General features: G+C 40.2%; 1 protein-coding gene across 2 annotated transcripts in view; it reads right to left on the bottom strand.

The window, feature by feature from the left end:
- LOC137373869 (RNA-binding protein Nova-1) overlaps positions 1-26,212 on the bottom strand; it is a 298,239-nt gene that overhangs the window by 2,430 nt on the left and 269,597 nt on the right. For both annotated transcript variants that reach the window (XM_068039374.1, XM_068039373.1), the window contains one exon: positions 1-672. This exon is cut by the window's left edge and continues 2,430 nt beyond it. In XM_068039374.1, coding sequence (XP_067895475.1) covers positions 1-672 — 672 coding nt within the window. The remainder of the gene's footprint in view (positions 673-26,212) is intronic.

The following is a 26,212-nucleotide window of genomic DNA, read 5'->3' as shown; positions in this document are numbered from 1 at the left end:
ATTTGTGGCAGCAGTAGCAGCAGCAAGACTACCTAGGGCAAAAGTCCCCGCTGTTCCACTAATCGGGCTGCCACCGCCTGAGGCTTCATTCGCATATGTAGCCAGTAGGTTTGCTGCAGCTGCTGCAGCAGGATTTGCACTGGCTGCAGCTGCAGCCAATGCACCCGTGGCTGCAGCTTGACTCAAGCCCAAACCCAGTGTGTTAAGGTTATATCCATAACTGGCTAAAGTGTTGAGTGCAGAGGTGATGGCTACCAGGTCATTTCCTGTGAAGCCGGATAAAACCGCTGGGAAGGCAGCGACTCCAGCGAGGTTAGCATGTCCTAACAGCCCAGCAGCAGCTGCAGCAGTTGGTAACACCTCAGCAGTATTGGCATAAGGGGATCCAGTTGGGTTGGAGTTGGCCACTGGACCAGTGACATTGGCATAGCTGATATTAAGACAGCTGCCACTCTGTGGGTCCTCCTGTATTTTCTGGATGATAAGTTCGACGGCTTTGCGGTTTTGTTCAGGTTCCCCACTCACCGTCACCACTCTCTCTTGCAAGTTAATCCCGTCTGGCTTTTGAGAGAGTTGTACCCAAGCTCCTGACTGCTCCATGACAGCTTTCACTGTGGCACCACCCTTCCCAATGATCAGACCTGCAGTGCTGTTAGGAACAATAATTTTTACCTGTAAATAAAACACAAGCGTCAGTATAGCTGTCAGTCACCACTTTCAAAATCTCTATGTATATGTACTAATTGAAGTGAAAGATGACATGTTAGAAAGTGATATTTTTCCCCATTTTGCATTCAACTAGATCATGCATGACACAGGTGAGAAGAAATATGAGACTTACCCATGCTTTACCTTGCAAGTACACCTTACTTCGTTATTGAGACATTTTCAGTTTCTACACCACCTGCATAATAGTTTCCCTGAACAGCCTTGCTTAAATTAATGTCGATTTGTCAATTTAAAGTCATATTATTCTGACATGCCCACTGGAAAGCTTTTTTTTTTAAATTACCGCCAACAATTATCAGAGGGAAGAAACATGCATCTCGGCTACCTGGATTTCATTTGTACTTGGGTCTCAGAAGCCGTGTTTCAAGTAGCAAGCATAAAAATAATAAACTTTTAGACAATCAGTTTGGACAGGATTTAAACCCAAGTTCCAGAAATGAGGGAAGCACCAAAACATTTTTTAACTGATCATTTTCCTTTTCTCTTTGGTTCAGTTTTTCCAATCTAAAATATTTTCATCTCTGCAACTTGTTCTCCTTCATATCCGTCTGTGCTTTTTGTTCCACTTCACCATACTGGGAGTAAACTTTAAAACCACTGCATCATTCATTCTCATAAAATACAGGCTATAAATGTATGTATGTTAAAAGCCAGAGTGGAGTGATTTGAATTGTAAAAGCACAATACACTACAAGGTGTAGCTATGTGAAAATGAAGATCAATCCACTAGCAACAGAGTGGAGTATAAAGACCATAGCCACAACTGTTGCAAATATAATACCCCAATATGTAGTTTGTTGTCTATGCTATTGATAAATCTTCAGGGATCATAAATTGCACTTAAAACACTTTTTTCAATGCAATTCAAATTTCCACTGAGAATTAAGCCTCTCTATAGGTAACAGAACATTGGATTAATAAAGATAGAACATTTAATAAGGGTAGCAGCAATATACAGATGACTGTCCATCCTCACTACATTGTACTCACCGATGCAAGAAGTTACTTGGACAAGGTTCATTGTAAACCCTTTTGACGGACTAAAAGTAGAATAGTTAATGCAATTTTCATCTACCTGTCATCCATTCATGCTGAAAAATGGGGAGGCAGCCACTATGCCCACTAGACACCCAAGGCCCACTTGATTTAATTTTTGAGTGGGCCTTGAAATGTGTAATTGACCCACCCACCCAAAACAGGTGGTAGCTTTGTTACAAGACAGGCCGGATTTTGTGGTGGGAATAACAGTGAGGCGTCAGTGTCCACTGCTATTAAGCACATTCCAGTGTCTGCACCTGCACAATTAAACACAGAAATCAGGAAGTTGTTGAGAGTTGCCCTGCTCTTCCACAAGCATCACTACACGGGAACCTCGCCAAGAGACTCAGCATGCAAACAAATAAAGGCTGAAGATGTGGGTATGTACCCACTAAACACAGCAGAAAAAATTGGGACTTGTGCATTCAAGTGCAGAATTTTTAATAGCATGATGAATCTTGATTGTTACTAACATCATCTCTGGCATTGAAAATTAACTTTTATAAGTGGGGAGTTTCATTCCTTCAAATGTTAATTATTGTTGCTGATTTAAAAAGAACAAGAAGAATGCCCCAGTAATGATTCATAAATCTGGTTGAAGAGATAGCCTTTGCTTGCCCTGTTCACACAGCTCCCAGATCCCTGATAGAGAATGGTGCACGGCATCAAAATCACAATCATCCTAAGTTGCTGTGCAAAAGCCCATTAAAAATCTTGGCAGTTGTAAGTGTAATGAATGGCAAGTGGCCTTTGCTCACTGCTGACCACAAAATTGGGCCAAAGTCTCCACCGCTTATAGTGGGAGCCTTTGTGTGAATATAATTTGCCTTCTATATACAATGGCTGGTAAAATGCCTGAAGGGAGTTTATTTTCTCTCGCTCTCTCTCCCCTCTCTGTGTGTACCGAACTGCCCACAGCTCCCAAATTTCCAGCCTGTTCAAGGGAAGCAGGAAAGATGTTGGCTAGAAGCCCTTGTGTTGGCAATGGTAACTGGATATGTCAGAATAACAAATATGGAAATTTTAACTTTGTAAACTGTAACTGACATTACCTTTGCTTTACATGTTCTTTCCACATCTTTTACAGTTGGTGGTTCTTACAAAGTTAACATTCCCACATTTTTTAATCTGGACATATCCCCCAGCCTTAATTTCATATACCAAACTAAATAATGGATCTCTTGTCACTTGTTATCTTAAATTGCACCTGTTCTATTATGGTTCCAGCAGTTATTTAAAAAAAAATACACAATTCATTGTATAGGGAGTCAATATTCTTCAGCTTTAACACTATTAATGTTAATAAATGGGCGGCACAGTGGTGCAGTGGCTAGCACTGCAGCCTCACAGCTCCAGCGACCCGGGTTCAATTCTGGGTACCACCTGTGTGGAGTTTGCAAGTTCTCCCTGTGTCTGCGTGGGTTTTCGCCGGGTGCTCCGGTTTCCTCCCACCACCAAAGACTTGCAGGTTGATAGGTAAATTGCCCCTAGTATAGGTAGGGGGTAGGGGAATATAGGGACAGGTGGGGATGTGGTAGGAATGTGGGATTAGTGTAGGATTAGTATAAATGGGTGGTTGATGGTCGGCACAGACTCGGTGGGCCGAAGGGCCTGTTTCAGTGCTGTATCTCTAAATAAACAAATAAATTATATAATAAGCAATTATCTGTAGATAGCAGTGAATCTTTTATGGTAAGATGCAGATCTCCATATTAAGACAAATGCATTCAAACTTAATTTCCAACTACTAAGATTATAGAAGCTTCATTGGTTGATGTTCAGTTACTACTCAGCTCCTCTGATGCCACGGTCATACTGGTATCTTAAATACAATCAAATCTATAAAAGTGCAGCTTTGGGCTGTGGCTGTAAATTTCGATGACAACAATACTATAAATGATAAAGCAAACCTAATAAAAACAGCTTTTAAGCATGTATTATCAATTTTCTCAATTTAATTTGTTTAGGTGAGATAAACTGAATAAATGGACTGCAGTAGAAGGATGTTCCTGGAAAGTGATCAAGATTTATGTTCTGATTTTTAGGAACAGTTTTAGTGCAGCAGTGTAACTGATAATCATCATATTAGCCAGAAAATATCTTTAAAGCAAGTACATGTTGATATCCTGACAATATACCAAAACATAAAATGCTTCTCCAATATCCCCTACATGGAGATACAAGGGGTAATTTTCAACTTGGCCAACTGGGTACTGGCCTGTCAGAGTGGATCACCCAGCCTTTTGAACCTGCAAACCTTCATTCTATTGATTTCACCTAAAGTGGCAAAATTGAAAATTACCACCCCATTCCGTCTGGTGGAAATTTTAACTGTTTAAAGAGGTTCTAATTTTGTCAAGATTTTATGCTGCTTGACTAAAATATTTTATTTTTTAAATAGAAATATGTAACCTTTTAGTTTTAAAATGACAGTCATATCCTCTGATGAAACGTATACAAGTGCACTTTTGAGTATTATCAACCCTACACTTGTTACAATTATGTATCAGTTCTGAATTATGGAGACCTCAAGGAGGTCATAAATTAACTATTCCAAGCAAAGAGTATCATCAATTTTGTATTATCTGTTTAATGATCTAGAAACATACTATACATTAGATACAGATGTCAAAATGCAAAATTCTCAAAGCTCTCTGCCAGAATACATTCTGTTTAACACAATTTCTGCTTTCAATTATCATTTTTTAAGAATCAAATTCTCTCAAACTATGTAATTGCTGTAAGGTAACTATCTGTCTTATAGTTTCAAGGTGAAGTGAATGGGATGCACTGCACAATGTTTGAGCACAACTGGTTGAAAACTATAACGTTTCTCACTCGTCAAAGCTGTCATAGCCTTAGGCAAGCCACTTTCAAACAATTTATCTGTATTCTTTGCAGCACTGTCTTGTCACTGGTTATTGAAGGCATTCACTATTGTTGCTTTTAATTTGCTCTTATGCCATTGGTTCCGAACAAACAAGCCTTGCTCAGCCAGAGGCAAGTGCAAGCTTAACTCATCGATTTTAAGAAGATCCAAGAAGACACATATTTTACTCGGTTTTCCTAACTACCACTGGCTTTCTGGAGCCCAGTTAGTGGCAACTGAATTCCTATGTTGAGATTATCATGCAGTGTTGTGATTCTGCACTTTCCACAATGTGTACTGGATAAATTATCACAGCTATCTTGTACAAGTACACTATATTGCCCCAGATTCTGCTGCCAAAATAATGTTGAGTTTAATATTGTTATTAATGTGTAAATTCTCCAGCAATTTCTGGTAAGGAAAAGATATCCCATGAAATGCGAATCGCCACAAGTTGCTGGACGATTTGCATTCCACTTCATCCTCCCTGTGAGGGTCAAAAAATTGTGGCATTTGCACTTTAATCTTGTTACAGAAAGTTAGGGTTTGTACTTAACTCCATAAGTACCTTTCTAATGATAAGATTTACGTTTCTGCATTACCACTCAACCTGTCTGGCCCAGAAAGGGAACAACTGAAACCATGAAGTCTCATTGCTACAGGTAGTAAATTGTTCTTTGCACACTTTAAATTTTTAAAATGTCTATGTTTAATTTCTTTTCCATTTTTTTTCTCTTTCTTAATCCAATTTCCCCCCCTCTCTTTCTGTACCTGATTTGATACTAATTTATCCCATTTCCTTTTATGTAATTTCTCTGTTTCTCAATCCGTAAATCTCATTGCTTAAAATGTTGCACTTGTTTGTTCCATTGCCCATCCAGGTTCCTGATGCCCTGTTGTCCTCGCTGCACCATTTTCAGCTCGCGCTTTCAGAAACTTTCAAGCAAAATTTATTTGAGCTGAAGGGTCCAGGAATAAGTCTAACTTATAGGGCGTGCCACGAGATGCCGTGCTCCAGCAAAATGTGGGATAATTTCATTTACCTTTTAGCTCGTTCACATGGAATATTGGTTGTACTATTTCAGTGCAGGACAGCAATGCATTTGAATTCTCTATCCCAAGAGCAGGTCTGCAAAATAAATGCAACTTATGTTGTGTGGATGTATCTAATAGTTACAATGGCACAATTCTACATTATTAGGATGTCACCAATGCAGATGTGGTATTCCTGCCTTTTGTAGTACTCTGTAATGTAAATGACCCAACCTCTCTTTATTTGATGTCAAGGTACACCCAGGTATAATGGGTCTAGTGAACTCATATGGGATTGTGGGCCTCTGATTCTAGGCCACTAAACATGGTGGACAAGCTTTGGCTGCCTCATGAACAAGCTTGCAAGTGTACAGGACAGGCTCTGCCTTAAATTATTGGGGGAGAAATTCTCTCAAGTAGCACCATTTCTAGTGGAGCCATGCAGACGTATGTTAATTCCCTGGGGCCAGGCAGTGCCACAGGCCACTACCTGTGCAAATCGAGTGGCATTCCTTATTAACATTATTTAAGAATGTCAGGCAGGCCGCACAGGTAGCCGCCCGTGGCATTGCCTGCCCTGGTGAATTGGCTAAGTCCCAAGAATTTCTTGCCCTTGGTCTACTGAAAGTATTAGAACAATTCAAAAAGTACATAAAGAATATGTATTAGTGCAGATTTTCATTGAAAAGTACTTACTGAACCTGCAGGAACTGATAGTTTAAATATATTTTTAGATTGTGAATGTTTGTTTATTTTTCAATAAAATGCATGATATACTTCTGCACAGCCTTGAATGTGAATGACTAGCATCCACAGAATAGTTGGACTTCCATATTTTGCAAGTGGTGCACTGGAGACTGGTTAGCTGATGTGAAATACAAATGAGCAAGCGCGATGCACAGAAGTCATGTTATTGGACTGTAACAAAAAATAACAAGAATTCCCAGTTGCATATATACTGTATAATTTTTGATAGAGCACCTGAAGGTGCATTTACATTGCCATCAGTCTAATATGAGCAGAACCCTATATACATTACTTGGTCCTGCCTGGCAGGAACTTTAACTGCCCTAATTAAGCTCCTCCTGAACACTTTGTAGACTAGTTTTGACAGCACAAAGGATAGAGATTTCATGGAGTGTTTCAGTCTGCTTCACTCCAGTCAAGTTGAGCCATAACTCTGAGTTTACACTCTTCAGTTCAGCATTGACTGAAAACTGAAAACGCTTCCAATACCACAACAAACCTTTAGCATAAATGTATCCAAAATTGTTACTGAAATAAACAAACGACATTTAGGGTACATTTACTGGTCCTGATGTCTTCAAATAAGCACAAAAGGATTCCCTTAGTGTTATTGTTTCAGAAACAGAACTGTGTATAAGTATCTACAGGACAAAAGCACGATGTCCTTTACTCGAGTATGTGATGATGAAATCTCCTAATTGTTTAATGAGAAAGGAGATGAGTATCCAACTTGAAGTCTCCCGACCCTTCTAGCAACAGTCACTGCACAGTACCGATCATATCCATTAGCAGTCAAAGGTAAAATGATGGACTTAAGTTATATAACTAAAATAAAATCAACATTCTTTTAAGGGCCAATTCTGGAAGCCCAAGTTCGGATGATGTTTTGAACCTCTTTAGGTTCCACTTATCAGATCTCAATCAGATTACACTTCGTGATGTCCAGATATTATCTTGTATGTAAATAATAAAGTGGATATGAACCATAGTTGAGGATATATTTGTCTCAATACTTAATACCCAGAAGCCTCCTGAAGCTTCACTTACTATTACTCAAATTACTATTTAGCATCAATACAGTATTTTACAATATTAACAAGTCCTTTAAGATGACTGCACAATATAACAATCAAAACAGGACTTTTCTGCTCAGTGCAAGATAATATAGGGTAGTTCAATTCTAAGGGATGCTTATCACTGGGGAAGTATACTCCAAGTTTTAAAAAAAGCATAATTTGATTATAGTCAGGTTGGTGACTTTAGAAGCAAAAATCAATTAAATAGACTACAAAGAAACTCTAAATTTAAATTTACTTGCATCAATCAAAAGTCATAAGTGCATATATTTTTCAAACTAAAATATGTAGCAACAAATCTTAAGATTTTTGCTCAGGTTAGGTTTATTAGTCAGAAAACAAAAAAACACATTTTAATGGGGAAAGAAAATCAGAATACTGGGAGGAACAGGTGACTTTAGGCCTGTGGGGAGAAAAATTCGATAAGGCCTATCTTCGGGTGTCTCTCTTGCCCTTCCTCTTATTTGACTGCACCAGGGGTATTATTCTTTTATAAACAGTGGTTGTGCTTACCACCTCTGTGTGTTTTACCTTTTTTCCTTTATTGTGATCGTGAAAGAACCAGTAAGACAGGTTTTCTTGAGTTTAAACAAGGGGTAAGTTTATTATACTTAACACTCTAACCCCAATTTAAAATAATAAAAAAGTTACACATTCACACGAGAATCTCACACACACACACACAAATAGATTACAAAGTGGAAAGTAGGGTTTTTGGTTGGATTACTCTATGACTCTAAAGTACAGAATAAATAAAAGTTAAATGCACAGTTTGAGGTTGGATGATTCGCTGATTGTCCGGTTGGAGTGGTGACATAGCTTCAAGTTGAGGGGTGATAGATATAGGACAGATGTGAGAGGTAGTTTCTTTACTCAGAGAGTAGTAAGGGCGTGGAACGCCCTGCCTGTATCAGTAGTAGATTCTCCAACTTTAAGGGCATTTAAGTGGTCATTGGATAGACATATGGATGAAAATGGAATAGTGTAGGTCAGATGGTTTCACAGGTCGGCGCAACATCGAGGGCCGAAGGGCCTGTACTGCGCTGTAATGTTCTAATTCTAATTCCTTGGTTGATCAAAGTGCACTTTGTGGCTGGCCTGCTTTGTTCAGGGTTTTCTTGAAGGTAGAATTGTAGTTGGCTCTCTTCCCCTGGTCTCTGACTGTAACAGTCTGTAGTCTTGGAGGGTCGACAGTCACAGTTTTCAAACTTGATGTTTTCTGGAGAAAGAAAGGGAGGCCCACAGCTTTCTCTGCTGCCGCAGTATCAGTTACTGCTTGTCTTTTATGAGTGTAACAAAATTTCCAGTTTTTTCAGAGATGGATAGATGGTCACATGGTTCTCTCAATCCCCTTTGTTTTTAATGAGGTCCAAAGTCTAAAACCCAAAACCTCTCTTCAGTGGGGTTGTCCGTGTTTATCCCCGGATGGACATCTCCACTTATGAATGCCTTGATAGCTTTGACTGTCTTGCTAACGAGCATGATCTGCATAATCTACTCAGTTGGCCAAAGCCAACTGTTCTGGCTGGGCTTCTTGTTAGACTTTTGTCTCCAGTTTAATCTCCTGGTATTTCTGATGCAAATTGCAGTGGGCATCTTGGCTGCTAGTTTTTAAAAGTTAACTGTAGAATTTTTCCTAGGCAACAGCAGGAGGGAGAAGCCACCTGCTGTATTGTATTAGTTAACTGTGTGTAAAGACTGGCTAGAACCAGATTGGTCTGGAGACCAGCAAAGCATGCTCCCTGAAGGAAGGACCTCTCTCTCTTAGTAGAAAAATCTACATTGATCTTCAGGCTGTGCATTTCCAAAGGAGGAAAAAAGCCCCGGACAGGAAATCTTTGTATTGTTGGAGGTAGCAAGTTCATTTTTACTTCCAATCTCTAAGAAATCTTTGCCTCAGGAGTGACTTTTTGTTGTCTTTTAGTGTTTCTAGGAGTTCTGGAATACTCCAGTAAAGTTTCTACTGATAGACTGCCAATTTAAAGATCCAACTAGACCTGTTCCTATACTCCTTTTTGAAAGAACTGTGTGACGCCTGCTGAAACTGAAGTGTTCTGAACGCCTATTCATAAAGACTTTGTTAAATATGCCTGGAGACTTCAAGTGGCATCTGATTGTTCGGCTCTGGGACACCTACCCGAACTGGGATCGTAACCCACAAAGACTTACAATCCCGTTATTTATTTATTCCTAAGAAATAGCTCTAATTTTATTGAAACTGGTAAACCATTGGTTTTTAAATGTATGTGTGTGTGCATGAAGGTTAGGAGGAATAAGAAGTTATAAGGTCTTTAGACATAGATTTATCTCAATATTGTTTAAGATTTAGTTTATTAATAAATAGTTACTTTGTTGTTGTTTAAGGATACCTGGTTTGGTCTGGGGGGGGGGGGGGCGGGGGGTTAATAAAGTGTTTAATTTGGCTGATTAATAATATGCTATGACCTGTGGAGTAATGGGACTGAATTGACAGTGCATTATTTTCGCCTCAGTTGTAACATATTAATTGGGGGCTTGATTGTCCAGGGTCTAATCCAGATCCAACGCCAATTACATCAATTATAAGGGGAGTAATAATTTGAAAGAGGAAAAAATAAAGGGAACCAGGTTTCTTGTACAAAAGGGTAAAGGCTGTACCATCGGAATGGCATTAGCAATTGCAGCAGAGTTTCTGGGAAAGGAGAACGCGTCCCTCAGTGATTTGACAACTTTAACTAAGAATAAACTAAAAGATTTGGCAGCAAAATTGGGGTTAGAGTTAAAATCAGGTGCCAAAAAAGCAGTGATAATTGACAATCACCCAACATCTGGAATTGGATGAAGAAGACAGTAAGTCAGAGAATGATGCAGTGGAATTGGCTAGAATTCAGTTCGAAATGAAAAAACCTAAGGCTGAAAAAGAATTAAGAAAACCTGAACAAGAAAAACAGCAATAGCATTAAGAAAACTTGAACTTCAGAAAGGGAAACAGAAGAGAGGGAATTCAGGTTAAAAGAGATGGAACTAAGACAAAGGGGTAGTCTTGAATCCAGGGTAAGTTCTGGTCAGGAAGAATCTGAACGCAGCCCAGGAGCAAGGAAAAAGCTGCTTAAATTCATACAAGCTTGAGGAAAGGGATGTAGAGGGATTTTTCATATCTTTTGAAAAAATAGCCAAACAAATGAAATGGCCAAAGGGAAGTGGACACTGCTTATGCAAAGCAGGTTGATAGGCAGAGTTCATGAAGTTTATGCCATGCTTCCTGAAGAGACTTCTGCAGATTGAGATGGCAAAAAAGGCTATTGCTGCTTATGAGTTAGTCCCTGAAGCTTACCATCAGAAGCTTGGAAACTTATGGAGATTGGCTAGGCAGACATATGTAGAATTTGAGAGGGTGAAGCAAATTAATTTTGACTGTTGGATACGGACATTAAAGATGGAAATCACATATGAGAACCTTCGAGAATTGATTCTCTTGGAAGAGTTTAAAAATTCAATTCCTTCAGTAGTGAGAACTCGTGCAGATAATCTGAAAGACTTGAAAACTAGGCAAGCAGTAGAAGTTGCTGATAATTTTGAGTTTGTGAATAAGCTAAAACCTTTTGTCCATCACCCCCTTAAACCCGAGAAAGATAGAAAGTGGGAGAGTGAAAGGAAGTCAAGTAGCCGGGGACAAGAAGGAACAGCTGGGAATGCCCCAGGATCATGTCCTCAGGCCAGAAAGAAAGGTGCTGAGGGTAGGAGTGAGGTCCGCAAGCCGAAGTGTTATCATTGCCACAACACGGGTCATCTTTGTTCAGAATGCTGGAAGTTGCAAGGTAAACCCATAGGACTTGTTGGGGTACACAAAGCTAATGCAGAGAAAAGAGCTCTGACTGATAGTACAGCAGACCAGGCTGTAGGTTTAACGGCGGCTGTAAAACCAGATACAAAAACCAAAGTGAGTGCAGAGGTTAAGAATAAGATACCCAAAAGTTATAATGAATTCTTGTCAATGGGAAAGGTAACTCCAGATCCTTTAAGTGAGGCAGGAAAACCTAACATTATACTCGGGGATACCAGAGAAACCCAAACACTTTTGCTGGGGCAAGGTATAATGTATCCACCAGAGAGCACCCTGAACGCTAAAGTTTTGGCTAATGGAATTGGCGGGGAGTATATACCTGTACCTTTATATAAAGTGCACTTAGAGTGTAGCTTAATATCTGGGATGGTAACTGTAGGAGTTGTCCACAGTTTGCCATTAGAGGGAATTGATCTACTCCTAGGAAATGATTTGGCCGGATCAGAAGTATCAGTTTCTCCGATAATTACATAGAAACCAAGCAAAGTTAAAGAAATGGAACAATTACAGGAACAAGTTCCAGAAATATTTCCTGTGTGTGTCGTTACCCAAGCAATGGCTAATCAAGTTCCACTGTCGAAGGTAAAATTGGCACCACAAACAGATAGTCGAGTATCTGAAACTTTATTTGGGGATTTAGATAATCCAAATGAGATGTTTAACAGGTCTTCTATAATTGCAGCACGGCAAGCTGATCCAGATTTACACAGAATAGCGTAGATGGTTCTGCCAGAAGTTGAGGCGAAAGGAGTTCCAGAAGGCTATTCAATGGAAAACGGTTTTTTTTTAAGAGTCATAGAGAGATACAGCACTGAAACAGGCCCTTCGGCCCACCGAGTCTGTGCCGACCATCAACCACCCATTTATACTAATCCTACATTAATCCCATATTCCCTACCACATCCCCACCTTACCTCAATTCTCCTACCACCTACCTATACTAGGGGCAATTTACAATGGCCAATTTACCTAGCAACCTGCAAGTCTTTGGCTGTGGGAGGAAACCGGAGCACCCGGCGGAAATCCACGCGGTCACAGGGAGAACGTGCAAACTCCGCACAGGCAGTACCCAAAACTGAACCCTGGTCGCTGGAGCTGTGAGGCTACGGTGTTAACCGCTGCGCCGCCCGGGTTTTGAGGAGGAAATGAAGACTGCTTCATAGACCTGCGGACAAAGACTGGGCAGTTGTTGAACAGATAGTGGTACCACCTCAATATCACAAGGAATTATTAAGGTTAGCACATGACATTCCTTTTGCAGGACATGGGGAGGATTCAGAAGACTATTACATGTATAAATCAACATTATTACTGGCCAGGCCTCAAAGGACGTGAGGCAATTTTGTAGGACATGCCATACATGCCAAATGGTGGGAAAAATGCAACCTACCATAAAACCGGCACCACTAATTCCCATATCAGTGATTGAGGAACCATTTAGCAGGGTATTGGTAGACTGTGTAGGACCCTTGCCAAAAACAAAAGCAGGACATCAATACATACTTACTATCATGGATATGGCCACTCTATTTACAGAGGCCATTCCTTTGAGGACAATTGCTGCTAAAATAGTAGTAGAAAAGTTAACCCAATTCTTTACGAGAGATGGATTACCACTTGAAGTCAACCAGATTACGGTTCTAATTTAAATGTTTAAGATATTTCAAGAAGTCATGGGCAATATGGGTATCAGACAGTTGAAGTCTTCTGCCTATCACCCACAGACACAGGGAGCTTTAGAGAGGTACCACAAAATTCTCAAAACAATTGGAGCATACTGTCACAAATATCCGCATGATTGGGATAAAGGACTAGACTTTCTTTTATTTGTCATCAGAGATTCCTCGAATAAGTCTACAGGTTTTTGTCCTTTTGAATTGGTTTACAAACATGAAGTAGGAGGTCCTCTAAAACTTATCAAAGACAGATTCTTAGAACAAAGGAATGAATCTTCGATATTAGACTATGTATCTGTGTTCCGGGAAAGGCTCACAAAAGCTTGCGGTGTGGCACAGGAACACCTTAAAGCATCCCAAGCCAATATGAAAAATGGGCAGAAAAGAATGCAAAGACCCACAATTTTCAACCACGGGATGAAGTATTGGTGTTATTACCATTACAGGGGGAACCATAAAAGCACGGTTCAGTTGCCATATAAAGTGATCAAGAGTGGGTAAGGTAGATTACTTGATTGACACCCCTGATCGCCGGAAGAAGAATCGGTTATGTCATATCAATATGTTAAAGCAATATTATCGCAGGGAGGAGGATAAGCCAGTATAGGTATGTCAGATAATGGGGGCTGTTGAGAATGAAAAGGATAGTGAGGATGAGGTAGAAGGAGGCCTAGACAATTCTCAGATTGAACCTCCAACTATCCGGTTCATGAATACAGAATGGCTAGGAAAATTGGACAACATGCTTTTGCATTTACATGCGAAACAACGTGAAGACTTAACCAGGCTTTTCAAAACATTTAAAAGAGTCTGTAGGGATAAGTTAGGATGTACAACCTTGTACAACATGATGTGGATATAGGGGAATCCATTCCTTTAAAACCACATCCTTACTGTTTAAGTCTGGACCATCAGGCCCAAGTAATAGCAAAAATCCAATACATGCTGGAAAACAACTTAATCGAACCTAGTCAAAGCAGTACACCTAAACCTGATGGGTCAACCCGACTTTGCATAGACTACAGAAAAGTCAATGCAGTAACGAAGGCAGACTCCTACCCAATTCCTCATTTAGAAGAGTGGGCAGTACTAGCTTTCTTACGAAGATCGAATTGTTAAAGGGATACTGGCAAGTTCCTTTGACTCCTCAATCCAAAGAGATCAGCTTTTGTCACACCAGACGGTCTTTATCAGTGCCGTGTGATGCCATTCAGGTTAAAAAGTGCCCCAGCCGCTTTTGAAAGATTAATGAATCAAGTGGTAGCCAGTGTTCCCAACTGTGTAGTGTATCTGGATGATGTACTAATATACAGTAACACTTGGCATGAACACTTAAACCAGCTAAAATCTCCGTTTAAAAAACAGCAAGCAGTGGACTTAGTAGTAAATCTGGCAAAAAGCGAATTCAGAAAGCAAGAGTAACTTACCTTGGACACTTAGGGTAAGGACAAGCATTGCCAAAAATGGCAAAAGTACAAGCCTTAATGGAGTTCCCTAACCCTAAATCTAAATGTGAAATAATGAGGTTTTTAGGGATGTGCATTTTTTACAGGAAGTTTGTGTGGAATTTTAGTGCTGTAGCTGTTCCATTAATCGATTTGCTACAAAAATAAAGAAAACCAAAGTAGTATGGTCAGATGAATGCCAGGCAGCTTTGAAAAGTTCAAGGCAATCTTAACTAATGAACCAGTATTGGCTGCTCCAAATTTTGCTAAACCCTTCAAGATAGCGATTGATGCTAGTGACCTGGGGGTTGGTGCAGTCCTATTGTAGGATGATGAATCGGGCATAGAAAAAAAAAGTAGGGTACTTTTCAAGAAAACTAAATCGGCACCAAAAATAGTATTCCACTGTGGAAAAAGAAACATTAGGACTTTTGCTGGCTCTGAAACCTTTCTAAGTATATGTTCGCTAAAACTATAAAGAAACACGAATATACACTGACTATAACCCATTAATGTTTGTGGAAAAAATTAAAACCGAAATACTAGACTATTTAGATGGAGTTTATTGTTACAGCCTTATCATTTGAAGATTGTACATATTTCGGGGAATAACCGTGGTATTGCCGACGCTTTGTCACGAATTTAACCTGGTTAAAATTACATGAATGGCAATAATTAACAGAATTTTTCTTTGTACTATCAGTAGAGTGAATTGGGGCATGCATGTGAAGATATGATTAGTGTTTTTTTTCAGCTTCTGTTTTGCATTGTAATGAAACTCATTCAAGAATGACATTTCATTTCACCAAGGACGCAGGTGTGATGGAAGTGCAGTTTTTTTCCCCCTCTGTTTAAAAACTAAGGAGCAGTGTACCTTTAAGACTAAAAGTTGTTCTCTCTCTCTGGGAACTGTGTATGCAAGCAGAAAGCCTGTTTCCTAGGCAACAGCAGGAGAGAGAAGCCACCTGCTGTACTGTATTAGTTAACTGTGTGTAAAGACTGGCTAGAACCAGTTTGATCTGGAGACCAGCGAAGTGTGCTCACTGAAGGAAGGATCTCTCTCTTAGCAGAAAAATCTACATTGATCTTCAGGCTGTGCATTGCCTCAGGAAGGGAAAAACCCCAGAAATGAAATCTTTGTATTGTTGGAGGTAGAAAATTCCTTTTTACTTCCAATCTCTAAGAAATCTTTGCCTCAGGAGTGACTTTCTGTTGCCTTTTTGTGTTTTTGGGGACAGGCACGCCTGCATCGACAGAGACTTCTGGAGGAGACGGTGCTCTGTATCATGGAGCAGGCTTTGACTGAGGCTGTTGCATCTAGCATTGCCGAGAACATTCAGGATGATGGTATGCTCCTGCCTTATATCCTTCTCAAATCTCACCTCCCCCTGATATCTGACAAAATGCAAGCTGAAGATGTTGTGACCATGGACCTCTTGCGTTTCACCCCACTCCTCCCCTTCCAATTTTTGCTTTCAGATACCCAGGAACTGCCACTTGGTCAGCTAGTGCAGCCACATTGTGAAGAGTGAGAGCTACATCAAATCTCTGATGTCATTTGATCTGAAATTCACAGCCACCAGCTCAGATACTAACACTGTGCAAACTTTAGAGAGTAGTATATAATTAAGATCAGCATGTGGTGAGTCATTGGGCAAAAGTGGGCTGCAGCAGGCCAGGGGGAAACTATAGTTCATGTGGCAGCTCACCAGAGGGCGAGGTTGCAGACAGAGCTCAGATGAGGACTTCGATTTGGGAGGGGCGTACAGGAGAATGTTGATGGGTATGCACTCAAAGACGCTTTGCAAGATGCTTGGTGCTTTGGTAGGCATACCACACCCTTTTGTCACTGATCAAGAAGCATGCAGGAGTCCAACTTCAACTTGGCACAGGGCATTGTACAGAGCTCGGAGCTCATCCTTTCCAGCATGGAAGTGCTGGCCAGCTCCATGACTGTACATATGGATCCAGCCATGATACAGTGCCGGTAGCTGATGTCTTAGCTTTCATTGTAGTATATGCAGAAGCCAGCTAACATCTCAGTGCTGCATTGGAAGATCAGACTGAGGGCATGAGAGCTATGCTTGTTGCCATGTGGGCTTAGCTTGGTACCATGAAGGATCAGACTACTGCCATCATGGCTGTGGATGCCAGTGCTCAAAGGGGCTTGCAGGCTCTCACAGCAGGCCAGCAATCTGTGCTTTAGCAGATTACTAGGATTGCTGAAGTGTCGCCCTGGGAGAATGACAGTGGTTTGGTGGAGCACGAACCTGCTGTCCTCTGTCAGGATGACAGCATTCGCCCTCCCAGCACTGCCACTCCGCCAGTGCCCTTGCTGTTATCAGTCAGCCAGCCCGGACTGCTGTCACCCATGCCGAGGTGGAGCAGCCCAAAGCTGGGCCTACAAGCCCCAGAGCTGCTTGAGGTTGGCCTGCCAAGCCATATGCAGTCTCCCCTAGTGAAAGTCAGCAGCCTTCCACCAGCCATGTTGCAGACACTGGGGTAGAACTGCTTAGGAGCATTAGGCCAGGCAAAGGCACCCCTCAGAACAGGCACAAGGGCCAATAGTTCAGCTTTGAACGTAGTATGGTAAATATTATTGGATAAAGTTATGAAATGGGTTTTCTGTTGGCAGATTGTGGTCAAGAGGAGGCAGTGATAGTCCATAGTAGGTGGATTGAAAGATGCTGAATTATGGAGTAACTGTGATGTGAGGATGACATCTCGGGGGGAACCTGAGTCTGAAATATCCACTCATGGACAGCCTGTCTGGAGCGAAGGGGTCCCAGATGCCTGCTTCCTATCTCCCAAGGTGACCTCCTGGTGGCAATGACTGTACCCTCACGATAGCAAGGTTGTGGAGAACACAGCAGACCATGACAGACTTGGAGGCCTGGTCCGACGAATACTGGACAGCTCCCCCAAGTTGTCCAAGCAGCAAAACTGTTGTTTCAGGATTGCTTCATGACATTCCTGGTGACTGCATGGCTTTCATCTTGGGCACCCTGTCCTCATGTGGTTGGGTAACTGTGGGGAGTCATGAGCTAGGTGTACAGCAGGTATCCCTTGTCACCTGATAACCAGCCTCTGGTTCTCCGTGGTAGGCCAAAGATAGTGGGTATGACTGCCACAGGGTGAATGCGTCGTGACTGCTGCCAGGATGGTGAGCATTCACCGACAGGATCTTCTGGGCATAGTCATATGCCAACGGAGCATTAATGGAATGGTAGCCCTTGTTGTTCTGGTACATCTCCCTGTTAATGTGTGAAACCCAAGGAACCAGGTGCATTCTGTCAATTGCTCCCTCCACCATTCGGAATCCTGCCCTCTTGCTTCTCTCTGGTCAGTGAGGGGATGATGACGTCCCCTCTCCTTTTATGCATGACCTCTGTCACCTCCTGATGCAGCAATGGACAGTGAACTGAAATGTTGCTAATGTCGCCTGCTCCCGCATGGTATGATCCAGAAATTTAGGGGCCACGATGATCTTGTCAGCCACTGGCAGCACTATCTTTGTTGATGAAGATCTCAACCTGCTGTCTGAATCGCAGCAGCCGGCATGTTAATGAATGGTAAGTGCCCATCTGCATATTGTAATGTGGGTCCTGTCGCCGAGCAGCGGGGAGGCCGATATGAGGCCTCGCTGCTGAGATTGGGACAGACCCTGCTGGCGTCGCGGTCAGTGGCAGGCCTCATCCGGAGCAATCTTCATGCCCCCACCCCACCACCATTCCTGTCGTCGAGGGCTCTATAAAATTCAGCCCCATGTGATAAGTGCAAAATAAAGCTCACCCTACCTTACTCCAACCTGTTTTAATCCGAACCATAGAAGATTTCTGGTTTTCAGATTACCCATCCTGAAGACACGATCATACAAAATTGAGAGGCAGGAAAAGGCCAGCTGGTCTATTGAGCATGCCTCACACAACCACAATGCCTGGAACATCAACATTAGGCACCAACCCCACCAGCACACATAACCACCTGTCCAACATCAGTTATGTAATCTCCAAGGAGAGGCAAAATAAAAACCCAGAAGAAAGCAAGAATAATAGGGGAAAAAAATCTGGGAAATCAACTTTTGAAATACGTTGCCAAAATGTGCAGAGAGTATAGATTTGCTACAGGCCTTCAAAAGGGAGCTGGACACATTTCAGGGAGTGGAAGACATCTTAAGTAGGTAGGTGAATTGGCAGTGACTAATATTATTAGTTACTGCAGTCTCCTGGAGCTTGCTTGATTGTCTTCAGGGGTTGCAAGAAATTTCCAGAGCTTGATCTGAAATTTGCTTCTGGTTTTTCCTCTGCTTTTTTGGTCCCGACAGGAAGATTCCATTACCAGGGGAAGGCTTAACTTTGTCTCAATGGACCAGTTGTCTTTCTGACCTTTTTCATTTGTTTGTAGCATTGCTGTGGGAGCAGGCATGACAGAGGACACACAAATGTCTGCCCTTGAAATAAAATATTTTAAATTTTCAGGATATTATTAAAAGTTTGTTATTTATATTATAGCATTATAGAATGTTAAGACTTAATTGGATTACAGTTACTGAGCTGAGTGAAGGGAGGGACAAAATATTAGACTGCATAATAGAGCTGTGCAAAGGAGAAAACTGGAAACAGGTCAGCCAAATTAGTACGTTCACTACAATTGTCTAGCTGAGTGAGGTAATTGTTTATGGGGATAAAAGGGTGAGTCACTTCATTTGAAGATACAAATAGAGTTTCTTTTATGTTTACTACTGCATGGTAATTACTAGTTCCACTGTAATGAGGAAGCAATGTGCTTAATTGAGTGTATAATATGCGAAAGGATTTTTGCTGTGAGCCTGTTGGCTGTAAATGGTGAATTAAAAAGAACAATTTTGATGGCCATTTTCCCTCCTCACTACTCTGGCCTCAAATCAATGATTAAAATCCTCAGAGTGTACTTTTGTTCTTGGAGTGAGTGTCTTTGCAAGTTAATGTCTCATGGGAAGTCATGAACAAAAAATAAAAAAGGGAGTGTCTCTGGAACTGTCCCAATAATCTTCCCCTATTTAATGGTTATGAATAGAATTGTAGATTTGATCTGAAATTGCTACTTTGCTTAAGATTTTACCAATTTATTGCAAAAAGGTTTCATTTTAAAACACTGACAATTACATTCTTTTAAATTATGGTATGTTACTTCTGGTGACCTACCAATTTAAAGATGTCTTTGAAATAAACTGTTTTGATTTTATGTATTGCTAACTTTCTAGTTCCTCCAAGGAAGTGGAACAGAAATGTATGATAGATGATTGATTGATTTTCCATAACCACCAATTTAACGTTGAGTCCTGAATTAAATTGGCAAGAATTTAAATTAATCAGAATTTTTAATTGTTTCACACTTCTTATTTGACTTCTAACTTTGCCTGTAAACCTTTACTGCTATATAGTATAATCTTTTCTTTCATTCTATATTACAATCATTTATGCCAACATTACATGGCAAAAATATGCAAACTCCAATTGCAGAACTCCAAATCTGAGGATTAAAGTTCTTTATGGTCAAGCTATTGGTAGGAATAATTCACTTAAAGCAAAGACAGAAATCAGACAGCACATATCAAACAATTCAATATTTTCAATTTTAATTGAAGTTAGAAAATGTTTTCAGAAGCTAAATATTTGAGTATATATTTGTCAAGCATGGAGTTTTCAAAGTAAAAATTACATTTGAAAAACCCTATTAAAGTGCTGTTTCCACCCATGTTTGACTGCCTAATTATACTACAGTTGCAATATTCTACCATTAGACAAATTCAAGTTATACTTTAAATAATGAACAGTAGAAGTATAGTATTTAATTTTTTATTTCTTTGATATTAATTCATGCAGGAAGGTGAAAAATACCAAATTGTGTAAAATTAATAATTTGCAAAGTATTGAGACAATAGTATTTAAATGCAAAAAATAATTTCAAAAAGCTGTCCAACTTCATTCACTTTTAAGAATTACATATTCCACAACAGTAGTTCCTATTGTGCACAAATACCAATAGGACATCAGGGTTTTTGTTATTAGAATTAGAATTAGAACATTACAGCGCAGTACAGGCCCTTCGGCCCTCGATGTTGCGCCGACCTGTGAAACCATCTGACCTACACTATTTCATTTTCATCCATATGTCTATCCAATGACCACTTAAATGCCCTTAAAGTTGGCGAATCTACTACTGCTGAAGGCAGGGCGTTCCACGCCCTTACTACTCTCTGAGTAAAGAAACTACCTCTCACATCTGTCCTATATCTATCACCCCTCAACTTGAAGCTATGTCCCCTCGTGTTTGCCATCACCATCCGAGGAAAAAGACGCTCACTATCCACCCTATCTAACCCTCTGATTATCTTATATGTCTCTATTAAGTCACCTCTCCTCCTCCTTCTCTCCAACGAAAACAACCTCAAGTCCCTCAGCCTTTCCTCGTAAGACCTTCCCTCCATACCAGGCAACATCCTAGTAAATCTCCTCTGCACCCTTTCCATAGCTTCCACATCCTTCCTATAATGCGGTGACCAGAACTGCACGCAATACTCCAGGTGCGGTCTCACCAGAGTTTTGTACAGCTGCAGCATGACCTCGTGGCTCCGAAACTCTATCCCCCTACTAATAAAAGCTAACACACCATATGCCTTCTTAACAGCCCTATTAACCTGGGTAGCAACCTTCAGGGATTTATGCACCTGGACACCAAGATCTCTCTGTTCATCTACACTACCAAGAATCTTCCCATTAGCCCAGTACTCTGCATTCCTGTTACTCCTTCCAAAGTGAATCACCTCACACTTTTCTGCATTAAACTCCATTTGCCATCTCTCAGCCCAGCTCTGCAGCCTATCTATGTCCCTCTGTACCCTACAACATCCTTCGGCACTATCCACAACTCCACCGACCTCAGTGTCATCTGCAAATTTACTAACCCACCCTTCTACACTCTCTTCCAGGTCATTTATAAAAATGACAAACAGCAGTGGCCCCAAAACAGATCCTTGCGGTACACCACTAGTAACTAAACTCCAGGATGAACATTTGCCATCAACCACCACCCTCTGTCTTCTTTCAGCTAGCCAATTTCTGATCCAAAGCTCTAAATCACCTTCAACCCCATTCTTCCGTATTTTCTGCAATAGCCTATAATGAGCTTAGGATACCACTCGTACAAACCAAGTTACATGAAATAGACTTGATTATCTAACCACTCTATTTCTGGTTCACAGCGGCTGTAGTATGTACTGTCTACAGAATGCACTGCAGCAGCTCACTATGCTTACTTTGACAGCGTCTTTCAGCCCTCTAACATCTGGCACCAAGCAGGACAAAAACTGAAATGTCATTGGAAAAAAAATCACTTCCAAGTCACACATACTCCTTACTTGAATATACAGTGCCATTCCTTCACTGTTGCTGGGTCAAAAACCTGGAACTCCCTATCTAACACCATTCTGGAAGCACCGTTACCACAGGTCTTCAGGAGTTCCAGGAGAAGACCTATCACCACTTCCTAAGGATAACTAGAGTGGGACAATAGATGTGGCCTTGTCAGCATCACTCCAATCCCGAGAGCACATTAAAACATTAAAAAAAAAGTCCATGGTTAGTAAACAATGATATGATGCTGGGAGGGCCTGGCTCGATCCTCCTGGCGGTGGCGAGGCACCAGGGGGGCTCCCCTGCCACTGGGTGACGGAACCACAATTTAATATATAAATCAATTAAAATAATTAATTTAAATAAACTTACATCGCCACCTGATGGCGTGCTGTGATCTTCAGCCAGCACCCCTGCGCCTTCGGATCCCCATCTGGGGAAACAAAGCGCCACACTGGTGGTGGGGGGGGGGGGGGATGGGGAAGTTTATCAGTGCAGGGGGTGAAGGGTGAGGCAGGTCAAATTAATGTCATCGGTGTAGGGGATGGTGGTAAAGGTTGTAGTTTAAAGTTTGTGCAGTTTGCGGGGGAGGGTGGAGAGGTCAGATGGTAATGCTAAGTGTTTTGGGGAGGGAAGGGCAAATAATTAATTAATTTGTTATTGGGAGAGCGGGGGAGGGGCAAAAGAGATTTAATTAAATTAAATAAATACATTTATCTTTACATATTTAAATATGCCTGTAGAGCCCTTTAAAAATGGCATTAGCGCCTATGCACAGGCAGTTAACACCATTGCTGGGGATAGACAACCCACCCCCTCCACATGATCGGTGCAGGGGTTGTGGCCTGCACCAGCTATTTAAATGAGCCACTGTGTTTAGGATTACATTGGCTTTGCGTTGGCAGTGGGCATATAAAATTCAGCCCATAGCTTTAGATAATAATTACAAACTTGCACATGATAATCCCCCTTACAGTCACATTCTTGTTAGAGAAAAATAGATAGTAATTCTAACAGTAAGAATACATGCAGATTAATTCAAAATTGGAAATTCAGTCCCAAATACTTCTGGCATTACTCAGATATCAAAAGCTTCAATCTCCATAATACTTTTCAGCAACACATTTAAAGTTTGATCTTAAATATATTTAATTTGCATATAATTGAAACTTTTTTGACCTTTGGTATTGTCATTATTTATTACAAGTATATTTTCTATTTTAAAGCAGAAAATTATATTTGAAATAATAGTTAGAACTAAACTGAATCTGTAGAACACTACATTGGGATGGAATTCAAAATACTTAATTTTAAAAATTGTTTTCAAATGATTCCTTCTTTTTCTCCTCACTCTGCAGTTCATTTACAATCAAGCCTCCATGGATCTCTCTGCAGCCACTGCCACCAATTGTCTAACGTGAGAAAACCAAGGTTTCTTTTCACAGACAATAGCCTAGATTTTCCAGTTGGCATTATTTTAACTCTGGCATTAACCTATTTATTTTAAATGGGTTCACACAATATTAAAGCCAAATAGAATATCTTGGTTGGAGTATTTCATTTCCACATTGTACTCTAACCAACTGCCATGACTGAGAAAAGGCAACTGAGGGAGTCATTACGTGAGTGAACCACAAAATGCAACTTGTAACCCTTCTAGTTTTCACCAAGCAAGTTCAGAAATAAAGTCTCATGAGTCAATCTGATCATTTCAATATGTTACATTAGGTCAGCAAACAAAGCACGGCTAATAGAAATGAAAACATTCAGCACATTTTGGAGTGCTCTGGATGAGATGTGGATTAATTTGTATGACACCCACAGGCCACCAATGTGTTGCAATTGAATTAGATTTATGTAGAAGAACCAGAGACTGTTACAGCGCAAAAATGAACCATTTGTTGTATCAAGTCTGCACTGATAATTTTCTCCATGAGTCAATTAGTTTGATCCAAATCTCCAACTTGCTGTCCATATCCTTTTAATATTGCTCCTCTTCAAGCAATTATCTAAATCCTTTTTGAAAGTATTCTCCTTGAATGATGGTTTGTGGCAGAGAAGTTCACATTTCAACCACCCTCTGTGAAGGTTTTAAAAAAAATGATCTCCCCTTTAATTCTTTGTGATTATCTTAATGTTATGACCCTTGCTGAACAATGGAAACAACATATCACTATTTAACCTATCATAGCTCTTAATCTTGCGGACCTCTATCTGATCACCCCACAACATTTTCAGCTCCAGTGAAAAAGAAACATCTTCTCCAGTCTCTCTATAGCTGGTAACATCCCAGTGAAGCTACTACACCTTTTCTATAATTTGCAATAATGTGTGCCCAAAATTATACACAATATTCCAATTATGACCTAATTACAATCTTGTACAAGTTCAATATTACCTCCTTGCTTCTATATTTTATGCCTCTAGCAGCACCTGTGGAAAAGCCTGTCACTCTAGAATTGGCCTTTATAGCCACTCCAGGCGCTGCTTCACAAACCACTGACCACCTCCAGGCGCGTATCCATTGTCTCTTGAGATAAGGACGCCCAAAAGAAAAAAAAAGATACAAAAATGAAGCTTCAATTTGTCTATTTTATTGCCTTATCTATTAGGGCTACTGCTTCAATGTTCTCTGCATCTACACACCAAAGTCCCTCCGCTCTTTAATCCATTTAAAAGCTTTCCATTTAAGGCATATCTCTTTTTGCCTATTCTTATTTCCAATGGACACGACTACATCTTTTCCATATTGAACTGCATTTGCCACCTATCTGACCAGTATGCTTGCTTATCTATATCTTCCTGCAGTTATTCACAATCTGCCTTATCTTTCCTACCCCACCAATTTAGTGTTATAAGGAAGTGTTCCTTTAATGACTTTGTCAAGATCATTTATATGTATGAGAGTAGGTCCAACACAAAGCCCCGTGGAACACCACTCTCCACTTCTTTCCAATCCAAGAAATTTCCTTTTACCTCTAAATTTGTTTCCAACCATCTCTCTATTCCTCTTAATGCCATATGCTATCACCTTTCCTCTAAATTTCATGTGATTCTTCATTAAAATGCCTTTTAGATATCAAAGAATTCTATAAAGTTGGCCAAGCGTGACCTGCCTTTTTTTTAGAAATTTACATTGACTGGCCACGATGAACTCATGTTTAAGTCCTTGGTAATTTCATTCTGTCTTATAGACTCTGGTAGATTACCAACAACTGAAATAAGACAAACTGGCCTATGTTTTCCTGGCTTACTTTTGCCTGCTTTTTTGAAATTAATCAAATTTTACAACCCAACATCCTTTCGCAGTTTCTTTTTCATAAAATTTGCAAAAGTTATAGTTGGAGCCTGTACTATTTTTTCCCTATCTCCTCTCTGGATCCTCAGAGGTAATACTATTTGTTCATGATCTGTCTACTTTAAGGTTGAGTGATTTTTTTGCTTCCATTGTTCCATTGCCTTTGTTGGTACTTCATTGGCTGTAATTGCTTTGTGACGTCTGGTGGTGGTGAAAAACGCTATAAAAATTCAAGTTTTTAAAAAAATTTTTTGGATATCTACCTTTACTAACAGTTTCATCTAGAATGAGTAGAATTTTAATGATTTTATGTATTTAACTTCATTTCAACATTTTGGTGCATTTTTGTCCCATTTTAAGCAGGGAACTTGAATTAAAAAGAAACAGTAGCAATTACAGCCATGACACATTAAATGTCATAAACAGTGATATTGTGTGTGCCTTTTTTTTTCAAATATGATCCTGATCCTCTGTTTGCCCTATAAAATTTAAATGCAAATAAGTTACCAGGTACAGGTTACTTTACAAAATCTGTTATAAATGTTCAATGTCATTTTAAGTCACCCTGTACCGAGATTTAAATCTAAAATTTGTATTTTGTAATAATTACTTATCATTAGTCCACTTATATTTGGCACATATGGTGCACTATTAGTTCAGTGTTCTGCACACTCGTTTTCAAGTAATGTAATACTTCAGAAGTAACAGCCTATTTCATTCATTTATTGTTCTAGAAAGAAAGAGCAGGTTTACTGCATTCTGAGACAGACTTTTGCAGATACCCAACATGGATCTCAGTGTTATCATGCAACTCTCTCACTCTGAAGTAATTGTGCATAAATCTAGGCTGCCATTCTTAAACTGATATGAAAAAAATCAACTTATCAAAGTCCTGATTCGGTGGAGCTTTTTTTTGGTATGTGAAATGGGTGGAAAGGGAAAGCCATAATTAAAATGAGTTTATTTATAAAACTGATAAGATACAAGGATAATAATCAAAATCTATATCAGGCAGTGTTACATTACTATTAATGAGATCATGTTACTTTTATGGCTACTGCATTAAAAGGATAATAATCAAAATC

The sequence above is a fragment of the Heterodontus francisci genome, chromosome 9, assembly GCF_036365525.1.
Source record: "Heterodontus francisci isolate sHetFra1 chromosome 9, sHetFra1.hap1, whole genome shotgun sequence".
NCBI lineage: Eukaryota > Metazoa > Chordata > Chondrichthyes > Heterodontiformes > Heterodontidae > Heterodontus > Heterodontus francisci.
This window is presented reverse-complemented; position numbering and strand designations above follow the sequence as displayed.